Here is a 13,451-nt window from a genome sequence, read left to right on the forward strand (position 1 = left end):
AACCTCCCCATTTTATAGATGAAGAAACAGTCTTGGAGAAGGTGAGTGACTGATCCACGCTCACTCCCCTGGTAAGCAGCAGAACCAAGATTCAAACCCAGAGCTAATGACTTGATGCAATTCTCTTTCCATCTAGTGTAGGAGAGAGAGGGACTGGACCTATGATTTCATTTTTATAGGGAACTCCCGGATGAGGAAATTCCCATTACCAATGCAGGTTAATGCCTCTGCAGTTTATGGTTTTAGAAAATTGCTTAGAGCACTAGATGGTTACATGACTCGCCCAAGGTCACACAGAGCATGTATCAGAGCAGTTCTTCTTGATTTAGAAGCCAGCTCTCTCTCACTAAGCCATGTTGTCTCTCTGATCTAACCAGTCCTGCCACTCCTCAATTTTACAGATTAACAAAAAGAAAAGCACTGTAATAACTATTGCTGGGACTTGGGAAATTTTAGGGGACAGTGAGAACTGGGGACTTGGGATGCTGAAAGCAAGAGGAGGCACACAGAGGGAGACAAAATCTCTTAACCGTGCTGAGCTTTGGCTTTGTAGGGAACTATTAAGGACAGAGTCAGGGGACAATAGCAGAAAGAAATACTGCACAGCAAAGAAATGGTGCTTGTGGGTTGGGGTCTTAGAGTCACCGAATTATAGGGTTAGAGGGGGTCTTTGAGGCCACCTAATCCCAAAGGTCAATAAGGATATTCTTTATAGCAGATCCTGTAAGTAGCCACTGAAGCTTTCATTAAAGACTGGCAGAGAGGGGGAAGCCACCCCATCCTGGGCCGCCTACCCCACCTTGGGAAGGCTCTCACTTAAGTTTTCCTTTGCACTGAGCCAATATCTGCCTCTCTGCTCCTAGAGGTTGCTCCTAGGACTGCCATCTGAGGCCAAGCAGAAGGAAGAAAAAAAGCTAATCACTCTTCCACATGACAGCCTTTCAAATACTTGAAGACAGCTATTATGTCTCCCCTAAGGCTTCTCTTCTCTGGGCTAAATATCCCCATTTCCTTCAACTGATCCTTATATGTCATGATCTCAAGGCCCTTCCCTGTCCAGATTTCCTTCCTCGAGATTTGACTGTAAAATATATCCAACCTGCAAAATTTCACCTTGTTTCTGACCCCGTTCCTTGAGCAACGTTTCCCAATTCCCAACCACCACCACTAAGTATGTGTTAGTCCGGTCTTCTTGGGTCTCCATTAACAGGGGGATGGCTATTGGTTATCAGAACCCTTAGGAATCTGTCCAAGGGCCTGCTGCCTCCATCCCACCCACCCCCAGTACAGCTTGACACCAAAGAAGTCTACAGAGTTTTAAAGTTAGAGGAGACCTTTAGGATCATGTAAGTCCATGGCTTTCATTTTAGAAATAAGAAAACAGGCCCAAAAAAGTGACTCACCCAAGATCTCATTGCTAATATGTATAAGAGCCTAGATTTAAATCTAGATCTTCTGCTTATAGTTATTGGGCAGCTAAGTGGTACAATGGATAGTGCATTGGGCCTGGAGTCAGGAAGACTCATCTTCCTAAGTTCAAATCTGACCTCAGACACTTACTAGCTGTGTGACCCTAGGTAAGTTACTTCATCCTGTTGGCCTCGGTTTCCTCATCTGTAAAATAGGCTGGATAAGGAAATGGCAAACCACTCCAGTATCTTTGCCAAGAAAACAGACTGAAACAAATGAACAAGTTTTTCTTTTTCCACTGTATATACCAGCTACCTCAACATTGTTCCTATGCCCAAGTCCTTTTTCTGTTTGCTTTCTGTGCCCAGTACTTCTGATTTATCATCAGCCCTAGGAATCAGGTGTACAACTTTCTGGCCACTCTCCCTTTGGTCTGCAGATGATTTTTCTAAACGATTTGCCCATAAGACATATTTGGATTATGAAATCTTGCTTTGTCTTGTCCCCAACTCAAACTTCCTCTGATACCTCCCCCACCTTTTTTAACCATACCAACCTCTTCTCTAGTTCTTTAGAAGATATCTTTGGTTACAGCAAACTCACTCAAGGACGTCCTGTCTTCGTGGACATAGAGTCCCAGGAAAGTAAATCAAAAAAGAGATAATAAAGTTATTTTAGTCTCTCTATCTGATTGGGCTGTGTAGTGTCATGTAGTGGGGCCATGCACTGGTCTAGGGGCATGTTCAAATCCTGGCTTCTCTGCTTGCTAGCTGTGTGACTGTGGGCAAGTTTCTTCACCTCTCCCAGCCTCAGTATTGTCATCTTTAAAATGGGCTTAATACTACTTTACAGGCTTATTGTGAATAAAGCATCTCACAAGTTACAAAATGCCACATAAATGTGAATTGTGTTTTTTCTGATTATCATAAAGGACTAGAAGCTATCACTTACTATTCTCCTCCCCATATCCTTGATCCCTCCCTGCCCCAAAACAGTTTGTTTTATTTAGTTATATTTTAAACTAAACCCTCTTTGATAGTTTTTTTTAAGTTGGACACTGATCCCTTGACTAATAATAAAAGAAAACATTTATATAGCACCTCAAGGTTTACAAAGCACTTTACATATATTAACTCATTAGATCCTCATGCTAGTCCTTTAAGGTAGGTGTTACTGTTATCCCCATCTTACAGATGAGGAATTGAGGCAAACAGGGTTAAGTTACAGCTAGTAAGTATCTAAGACAGTGTTGGAACTCAGGACCTCTTGAGACTCCAAGTCCTGAGCTCCCCCATTGGGCCACCCAGCTGTCTCTGATTAGATTTGGGAAATAGCCTAGGCCAGGGATAGGGAACCTGCAGCCTCAGCCACATGTGGCCTTCTAGGTCCTCGGTTCGGCCTTTTGACTGAGTCCAAGTTAGATGGAACAAATCTTTTTATTAAGGAAATTTGTTCTGTGAAATTTGGATTCAATCAAAGGGCCGCACTTGAGGACCTAGAGGGCCACGTTTGGCTTTGAGGCTGCAGGTTCCCCACCCCTGGCTAAGCCCTAGTCTCTTGAACAAACCTTTTGCAAACTATCTCTTCTGGCAGGTTACTACTGGCTAGTCTCATCTCTTCTACATTCAATTTAGTTCAATTCAATTAAACATTTATAAGATGCCTACTGTGTACAATGCACTGCTCCAGGTATTGAGAGTACAAAGATGAAACAACAAAATTGTTCTTATTTTCCAAGGACTTTATAGTCCAGTATGGGAATTAGACACGTACAGAAATAAAGATGATACAAGACAGAATGTGATAAGTGCCAAAATGTTCAGAGTGTTTGCTATGAAAAACACGAGGAAGAAAAGTGAACTTTCAGCTGGGAAGATCAGGAAAGATTTCGTGGAAGAAATAGATGAGAGCTAGGCCTTACAAGAAGAAGATTTTAACAGGAAGAGAAGACAGAAGAGGATGGACCAGGCCTGAGGGATGGTCTCAGTGGACAGGATCAAATTGAGAAATAAGATATCCAGTTTGGCTGAAACATAGAGGGACTGAAGGGCAGAAAATGAAATGAGTCTGGAAAGCTAAACCAGAGCCAGATTACAGAAGGAGGCCTCGAATGTCAGTTTGCATTTGATCCTAGGAACAGGAGAGTCGCGGAAGGTTTTTCAGTAGGGGGTGACATGCTCAGCGTTGTGCCTTAGGAGTCTGATTTTTGGCAACAGTGTAAGGACAGATTGGAGAGGGGAAAGGCTGGAAACAGAGACCAGTAAAGAGACCGTAGTCATCCAGACCAGAGATGATTCAAACCTGACCTAGAGTAAAGGTCATGTCAGTGGGAAGGAGGCAAGCAGATGGAAGAGATTTTGTTGTCCTTCATTCTCATTGGGTTCAGTTGAAAGAGTGTCTTTCTCCATATTCAGCAGTATACTCTATTTGGGACTTACAGCCACATCATGTACTGATTGCAAATGTATATACACCCATGTGTGTTATGATATACACATATGGGCATGTGCATATAGCTATGTGCATGCATACATGTGTTACAGATACACACATTCTCTACATGTATACGTGCTATTGTGTAAATATACGTGTGTACACACGTGTGTTGTGATATCCATATACCTGTGTGTCTACACTATAAATATGTGTGCACATGGATGCATATATATATTGTTTTATACTATACATATAAAGTATGCATATAGGACAAATATAGTGTGTGTGTGTGTGTGTGTGTGTGTGTGTATAATGACATAAGGAGGAAAGGTAATAGCCATTTATATAGTTCCTACAATGTGTCAGGCATTGTGCTGAGTGCTTTACGAATATTATCTCATTTGATCTTCAAGACAACCCTACAATGTTGATCCTGTTATTATCTTCATTTTACAATTGAGGAAACTGAGGCAGACAGTGGTTAAGTGACTTGCCCAGAGTCACATAGCTAGTGAGTACCTGAAGCTAGATTTGGATACAGGTCTTCCTGAACCCAGGACTAGTTCTCTATCCAATGTGCCACCAAGCTACCTTTCTGATACAGAGATAGATAGACAGACAGACAGATAGACCGACCTTCAACAGATCCGTGGTGTCATCAGTATAAGCATTCCCTCTGCCAGTGGTGTGGGACACAGCCCATCCTTTTAATCCTATGGGATTCTTACCCATGGTTTTCTGCATATCTGTCATAATCCACCCAATGCGCTAGAGGTCTTTCTCTTGTTCTTTTAATATTTCATGGATACCAGTATAACATTCAGGCTACCTAGGGGATACATTTCCAGCTTGTTTTTATCCTCAGGTCCCATAAAGCCATTTTCTTTCTTTTTTCCTTCCTTCCTTCCTTTTTTTTCTTCCTTCCCTCCTTCCTTCCTTTCTTTTTTATCTCTCTTTCTTCCTTCCTTCCTTCCTTCCTTTCTTTCTCTTTCTTTCTATCATCCATATTGCACCCTCTCTGTGTCAGGCACTCTGGTAGGTGCTGGGAATACAGGTAAAAATAATCCCTATTCTCAAAAAGCTTACATTCTATTGAGGGATACAACATATACATATATAATCATATACAAAATAAATTTATAAAGAACATGTGCATATATATGCATCTTTATGTATCTCCAAGAAATAGAGAATATAATCCCAGGGATAAAGGGAGTAGAGAAAGATAAAAGTTTCCAAGCATTTAGGAAGTGGAATGAAGAAGTTTTTAGGAAGCAGAAGGAGGGTTTGGTTTGGTCCTTTTTGATTCTCCCCATCCTTCCCTCCCTCCTGGTTGCACCTAATCCATCTCCCATGCACCCCAATGCTATTTCCTCATTTGTAAATAAGATAGTAATACACACCCTGTCTTTCTCAAGGAATTGTTGGAAGGATCTATAATAATGATAATTCAAATTTAGCTATCCCTTTATAGTTTATCCCTTTATGAGCATCTTCCTTCTAGTACAATATTATCATTCCCATTTAACAGAGGAGAAAGCTAAGAGAGGCTGAGAGAAAATGTAACTTGTATGAGGTCACACAAATAGCCAGAAATCAGAACTTCTTACTCCTAACATGGTCTTCTTTCCACTATAATTAGGTCCTATTTGGTACAAATAATAAATCTAGTGAAAGGTTGCATTATTCAAGTTTATACTAGTCAAAGTATAATTACATGAAAAATATGGTAATTGCTTCTAGCCCAGTGAAAATATACTATAATTCAAATAATTTAACCACTCAATGGGGTTCATTATTTGCACTAATCGAGACCTAGCTGTACATCCCCTGGATAGGTTGGGAGTCTACTTTTATAGTGTAAGGGCATATTAGTAATTATTAGTTAATATTCTGAGAGAATTTCCAGGGCACTGTGGTACAGTGGGAAAAGTATTGGCTCTTGAGTCAGATGACCTGAGTTCAAATTCTGCCTCTGATCACCACTACCTGTGTGATATTGGCAAAGTCCCTAGAAGTCACCTTCCTGGGGCTCCATTTCCTCATCTATAAAAGAAGTGGGTGTGAAGCCAAGTGTCTTCTAAGGTCACGTACAGCTCTAGGCCTATGATCTCTGCTGAATCCTGTGATACCCTGGGTGGGAGCAGGCTGCGAGTTTCAAGGAAGGAGGAAAAGAGAGTTGTTACGCCAAGCCTGAAAATAACAACTGATAGTACTTTCAATTAAGCCTTTCAAGTGCTCGGCTAATGAGATTTAAGGAGATAGTTACATGTAAAATGCTAATTGATCATCACCATCACCATGATATTGACTTCAGATCCCTAATTAATTTATGTATATGTATAGAAAGGGGGAGCGTCTCCTCTGGTGTGCCCTGCTACCTTATTGCTTCTAATATGCAGAGCATAATAAGACCATTATTGCATGTTATGTTAATATCCACCAGCAGGCAATGCCCTTATTTATGATTAACTGTTCTGAGAGAGATGGAGATCAGTGACATGCCAGGGCTGTGTGAGCATGCGGTGTGTTTGTTTAATGTAGGCTTTATTACATCCAAATGGAATCTGTGTTTAGTTACCTTCATTCCTAGAGAAGCTGTTGAGATAAGAATCGCTCGGTTAAACAGGGATCTTCCCCACAGAGCAGTGATAACACCATGGATTAGTGTTGAAGAGGGTTTGCTTTCCCCCCTCCCCACTATACACTGGGTGGCTCTGGGTTGGTGGTCCATCTTCTCTCCTCGCCCCCTGCTCCCAGTCTGGGCCGTGGTGGCAGGAGGGGGGTCGAGCTTCCCTCTGTTCCAGGGTGCCCCTTCCAGCTGGAAACGGTTGAGCCTTCCATCCCCCCCTACATGCAGAAGAAGACCTCCCCTCCTTCTCCTGCCCTCCCCCAGTCACCCGCCTTTTCCAGACTGTGCCTGTGGTGACAGCATCAGTGTCTAAATGCCCTCGTTGTAACTATCTCAGGCGCCTTGGAAGTAGTCACTGGGGTATTGATCTGGCCTGGATGAGAGAGAACTCTCACTGTGAGTGCCTCTCACCTCTCTTCCCTCCAGCTCTCTCTATTAGTATCAGATCAGGCGTGCCTTCCAAACCCAGGGCTGCATCAAGTGCCAGGTCTCTCTCCCCCTGATTAAGTGGGAGTCCAATGTCAACTGATCTCTTAATGAACTCATTCCTTCCCTCGGGTCTTGGGACTCTGCTTATCCCATTTTGCTAGGAGCTCCCTACTCTGGATCTTACCATCTCAGCAAATTGTCAGTTATATCTATTCTTCTTTTGAAACTCACTGCCAGAAAGAAACCAGGATTGAGTCAGCTTGGCAAATAACTCCTCAACTACTTGTCTGAGGAAAGCAAAGATGTGTTATAAGCAAGGAGAAAAAAAAAATGCTGACCAAATTTTTCTCCCTGGATCTCCTTGGATGGCTGCAGGCTAGTAAGCCACTTGGACAGGCTGGTATATGTTGGATCCTTATTTTCAAGACAATGTTAATTCATTCTCCAGGGTTGGAGGGAATAAGGTAGGAATACTTCCCCTAGGTCTCTCTAACTAGGAGTTTTCTATGTGTCTTCAGGATCGTCTGTGAAATGGGTCGTGCACTCCCAGGAAGCAGTTCCGGTCCTGTACGCCTGTGCATTGGCGAGTGTAAACCAGAATTCATGACCAAGTCCCACCAACAGTATACCTTTGTGGTGAGTATGGAATTCTGGACGAAGCAAGGAAAAATTCTGTTTCAGAGCTCTCCCAGGCCCCAAATTCCCAGGTTCTTTTCACAACAGAGCCTCCTGCAGAAAATCTTTTGGGCAAAATAGTCTCTGGATCGTTGCTTTTCCCAGAATGGGATGGGGCGTATGACCCACATTTAACTGTGATGTGACAACTTCAGAAGCCCTTAGGGTACCTGGCCAAATTTCTAAGCAGCACAGAATTGAGTTTTTCCTAGAAGGTGATTCAGAACAGCATTAGGAGAGGAGAGGGGCATGATAAGGCTGACGGGTCATGTTGGACCTGCCAACATGACATCCTCATCTAATTTCATCCTAATGAGGACACATCGCCTAGGGGATCTAATTAAATAGTATTATATTTATCTGGCTGCTTCTTTCTGCCAAGGATGGTGTATGTAGGAATTTGGAAGAGTTAATGAAAGCCTGAAGGGAGTGTGTCTGTGTGGGAGTGTGTGTGGTAAAGTGCCTTTGTGTTCTCACCTATTCAGAGATACACTTGGAAACACCTTTTGCAGGCACAAAGCCAAGCAACAGGGATGGCCTCCTGAAGGCTATCCCTAAGGCCAGAGCCATGTTAGTACTTGATCAATAACTTGCTTCTAGGGCCCTGAACCATTCATGGTTTGACACTCGTCTGCACCCCTACAGCAAGCTGTTCATTAAAAAGTAAATGGGGTCATTCAAACTCAGTTTTTGCAACAGTTTTGAAAAACCACTGAATCCCTCCTCTTTGGAGGTCTTTAAGCAAGGGTTGAATATCACTGATTAGGTGTGTTATAGTGGAGATACCTTTCATGTATGGGGTGAATTAGATGACCACGGAGATCTCTGCCAACTCTGAAATTCTAAGCGACTCTGATCTTTGGGACTCTAAATTTGAAACTTTTCCAAGGAACAGATGTTGCATATTTCTTTCTTATCTGTAAATAACGCGTACCTTCAACCTTCCTCATACTTATACATACATACTTATACCTACTTATACAAAAGGAAAAAAAAGTAGACCACAAATTTTTCATCATGCTGATACATTTCACCAGAGTCTTTTGAGTTTCTTAATTTCCTCCTGACCTCATTCCCCCCACCATTTTCTTTTTATGGTTTTTTTTTAAATAAATGGTTTTACTGATACTCTTTTTGGTTTTACATTGCTGGCACTTCCCAGTGACCCCTCCCATCCCTTACTAAAACTGCCCCTTATGACAAAGAAATACAGTGAAGGAAAACAAATCACTGCATTGGCCTTGTGTAGCAACATAGGCCTCATCTAGCACCTATGGTCTACAACCCCCCTGCCAAGAAGAGGGGGACATGTATCACCAATAGTTTACGGAAGTCATGACTGGTCACTGAAGTGATCTGATATCTTCTTATGTCATTTTCCTTCACATCATTGTGGTCATTATATAGATTATTCCCTTGGTTCTGCTTTCATCTTCCCAAGTTTCCCTGAGTTCTTCATAGTGGTCTGTACAATGATGTTCCATTGAATTAGTATACTAGTTTCAGTCATTCTCCAACTGGTGGGCACCCTCTTTGTTTCCTGTTCTTTGCTACTACCAAAAGCCCCCACCTTTTTCTCCTACTACTCATCTTTCTTGGTGCTGAAACTCCTCTCTCTACTAATGAATATTTTTTATCTTCCCTTGCCCAGCTCCAATGAAGCAATCTTATGAGAAGCAAACACAGAAGATAGCAACTCTTAGACCCAGAAGGAACCTGAAACTCATAGTATATTAGGATTGGAAGGGACCTTAGAGATCATTCAGTCCAATGGTGTCAAATTCAAACAGAAACAGCTACTAAATTATACATAAAGATATAGGTGGGCCTCATATTGACTTACAAAACCACATAGTAACATTATCTATGTTCTAGTATATTTTTATTTATCTTGTTAAATATTTCCCAGTTGCATTTTAATCTAGTGCAGGCCACATTGGTAAGTGTGAGGCCTTGTGTTTGACAAGTCTGATTTAGCTAACCTAATTTCTACATTTTACAGAACCAAAGAGGTAGTAACTTGTCCAAGTCTGATGCCTTATTTACAGGCGGAGATATTAAGGCCTAGAGAGGAGGGGTGACTTGTCCAAGGTCACACAGCCAGTTAGCGATAGTATGAGGACTATAACCCAAACCTCAGATGGGATACTGCACTTGGAATGACGGAGACCTAAGTTTAAATCCTGCCTCCAACACTTGCTAGCTGTGTGACCCTGAGCAAGTCACATAACCTCTCTCAGTCTCAGTCTTCTTTCTCATCTGTAAAATGGGAACAATAGTATCACTTAGCTCCCAGGATTGTTGTGAGAATCAAATCATGCATAAAACACTTCACAGCCTTCAAAGGGCTATATAAATATTAGCTATTCTTTCCCGTCCCATGCTGCCTCTCTAGGTAGAAATAATTCATTTATTTCTCTTAGAGTAGGTCTGCCAGCTGTGTCTTTTCCTACCCAGTCTATGTGGCTGAGGGCTTGTTTTCAGAGCCTAGCTAGCTCTCTGCCACATCTCCACAACCCATCCCAGGGCTGTTCCCAGTGTTCTGGAGAGAAGTCTGGGGCACGTGCAGCCATAGCAAGGGGTGTCTGCCTCACAGTGGCTCAATGCAGGACAAGGGTTCTTTATTCAGCCACATTGATTTTATGACGGAGGGAATTGGCACCAGCTCCTGATAGGGAAGCATTTTCAAATTGTCCTCAATTTGTAAACTAATTGATAGATCAATCAGTGTCGCACCTGCCTTCCCATCAGCTTTATGAGCACTAAGCTCCCCAGGGAGGTGATTAATTCAGAGACGTGGCCCTGATACAAACTGAACATGACCCAAAACTGCTCGCAGACACGCGATCAGACACAGAGGAAGCAGCAGAAAGCCTTTGGGCTTGAAAGGCCCAAAAAAGGGGAAACCTCAGCCCTGAGCAGGTAGCTGGTACCTCTCCCTGTCCTTAAGTGTCACTGAGGTTCTGCACTCTCTACAACACTCAAGCAATGATCCCTTTCTCTGCTTCCTTCCAAAGAACCCAACAGTGATGTCCCTTGCCCCAATTAGGGGCCCAGAGTCTGGAGGCACCATGGTGACCATCACTGGCCATTACCTAGGAGCTGGGAGTAGTGTTACTGTGTTCCTGGGAAACCAGACCTGTGAATTCTATGGGTAAGAGAAACTGATGGCCCTATTGTGATCTGTTCACACATTGTGTGCATGCTGGTGAATGACCATACACATATATCCCTGACTTGTTTTGTCTCACTGCTATTTCTTTTTTATGAAGGTGGGGGTTTTTTGAAGGCAATTGAGTGAGGTTCAGTGACTTGCCCAGGGTCCCACAGCTAGTTAATGTCAAGTACCTGAGGCTGGATTTGAACTCAGGTCCTCTTGACTCCAGGGCCAGTGCTCTATCCACTACACCACCTAGCTGCCCCTCTTTTTTTGTATCAAGTTTTGGTGTTCCTTCTTTTTTTACATTGTTGGCACTTCTCAATTAAGTGCCCTACCCCAAACCAATATGCCCCCACCTCAGAATCCTCTTCAATAGCAAAATATAATTAAGGAAAACAAAGCAACACAGTGACCATGCCTGACAGTATAAGACTCATTCAGTCCCCGTAGTCCATCACCACTCTGCCAAAAGGGGAGATGTTTCACTATTAGTCCCCTGAAGTTATCATTGGTCAATAATATATTATGGGAGACAGCACTTATAATTAGGGGATGGGGATCCAAAAAAGGCTTGAGTTTCTCAAGGAGAGATTTCCTTGTCTTGGGTGATTCTCCATGCTTTTTCCCAATGTGCTGCTTTGGAAACAGACAGTCAATGAGCATTTATTAAGTGCTTCCTATGTGCCTGGCACTGTGCTAAGTACTGGGGATACAAAGAAAGGCAAAAGACAGTCCTTGCCCTCAAGGAGCTCACACTCTAATGGGGAAGACAACAAGCAAACAAATATGTAAAACAAGCTATACAGGATAAATTGGAAACAATAAAAAGGGAAGGCACTAGAATTGAGGAATTGAAAAATGGTCATAGGAAAGTATGTCTTATTTCTTTCCCAAGTGTCCAATGTCTTATGGAAGTGCCCTGTACCCTCCCCACATGAGAAGGAAGCAGAGATTAGAGTCCCAATGTATTTAATTTTGTTTTTCATTACATTCTTGTGTTGTTGGATAAATTATTCTCTTGATTTGATTTACTTTGCATCAGTTGTTACAAAATTTTACTAAGTTTCTCTGAGTTTCTCATCTTCATCATGTCTTACAGCATGATAATGATCCGCCATATTTGTATGCCACTATTAATGCAATTATTCCCCAATTGGTGTGAACCCACTTTGTCTCTAATTTTTTGTGTATGTGGGACTTTTCTTTCTGTCTTTGGGATGTGTGAGTAGTAGTAGTATCCCTGGGTTAAAGGGTACTTAGAGTTGAGTGACTTTTTTAATTAAGTTCCAAATCATTTTGCAGAATAGTAGGACCTTTTCCTCTGTGCTCCTTCTCCCAACCCTGATCCAAAGCCCATTCCAATCAGGAACACAATTCATCAACTTGCCTGCCACGGCCATTCATCAACGGGTCTGAGTGCTTTAAAAGTAAATAAATAAAACCCTTCAGAGTGGACCGTGAGAATCCCCACCTGGAAAGAAACTCTGAGTTTATTTAATTATTGCCATTGTTGTCATTAGGTATTTATTGAGCAGCTACTCTGGGATATCATGAATTATGGCAAACACACAGTCCCAACTCACAAATTAGAAAGCTCTTGTATCCAGCAAACATCTCTGTTTCAGTTCACTTTTCTCTCAGTCAATCAATAAATTTTTTTTAAGCACCTACTATGTCCCAGGCACTGTGGCCAAGAGCCTGGCACATTTAATATGCACTATTCTAGGGGAAATCTAAGAGGCTTTTCAAGGGACCCAGAGTTCACTAAAGCTTCCTCCTTATTGGGACAATTCCCACTAAGAGGCATATGCAGAAAGTTCACTCATTATTCACCCAACCTCAAATCCTTCATCATAATTGACCTACTTGTAAAAGTTCCCGAGCCTCTTTCACCCCAATTCTCTTTTCTGGCTAAGCAGCTTTGCCCTTCTCTCTGCAGGGACATTATTCCCAAAGGAGCCTGACTTCAGTGATCTAAATCACCAGATGCTGATATAATACCTCCATAGCCTTTTGCTGGTCTCTGATTACTGACCTCCTTCAGGCCCATAGGAATAACCTAGCAAGCTCCCTAAGTCAGGAGCACACAGTAACTAATCACAGCCCAAGTGGGCTAGTCAACTGCATAGAAAGGCAATTCTTTCAAAATCCTATGTCCCCTTGATTCCATATTTTGATATCCAGATAGCTAAGTGGCGTAGTGAATAAAGTATTGGCCTTTGGGTCAGGAAGACCAGAATTCAAACCCTGGAAATGTTCAGATCTTTACCTATAAAATGGGGACAGGACATTTGGGATTCTTGGGATGATCAAATGAGATACTATGTAAAGCTCTTTGCCAACATTAAAACACCATATAAATGTTAGCAATTGTCATTATTAGACCATTTCTCAGTACTCTCTGCCCGTTATCCAGTCTTCTCTCCTTCTGATCTAACCCAACTTGGGGTACTTATAACAACTTCTTGCCCTTTACAAAGAACTTTTCCTTTCCCTTTATACAGAATTTTATAAAGAATAGTTCCAAAATCTTTCCATATACACCATCTCATTTGATTCCCATAATAACCCTGTATGGTTGTTAGGGCAAGTATTACTGAACACATAATAACTTTGTATGGTTATTAGGACAAGTACTACTGAACCTCTCTGGGCCCAAAGTTTCCTCATTTGAAAAAGAAGAGGTTTGGATGAGACCACTTCAAACAT

At 42.1% G+C, this 13,451-nt stretch overlaps 1 protein-coding gene across 1 annotated transcript in view; it reads left to right on the top strand.

The window, feature by feature from the left end:
• The window catches only part of PLXNA2 (plexin A2), a 316,420-nt gene that overhangs the window by 267,735 nt on the left and 35,234 nt on the right, over positions 1-13,451 (top strand). The window contains exons 14-15 of the mRNA XM_027871180.1: positions 7,426-7,543; positions 10,600-10,736. Of these exons, the coding sequence (XP_027726981.1) occupies positions 7,426-7,543; positions 10,600-10,736 (255 nt within the window). The remainder of the gene's footprint in view (positions 1-7,425; positions 7,544-10,599; positions 10,737-13,451) is intronic.

Source organism: Vombatus ursinus, unplaced genomic scaffold (genome assembly GCF_900497805.2).
Source record: "Vombatus ursinus unplaced genomic scaffold, bare-nosed wombat genome assembly UNPS02014798.1, whole genome shotgun sequence".
Classification (NCBI taxonomy): Eukaryota; Metazoa; Chordata; class Mammalia; order Diprotodontia; family Vombatidae; genus Vombatus; species Vombatus ursinus.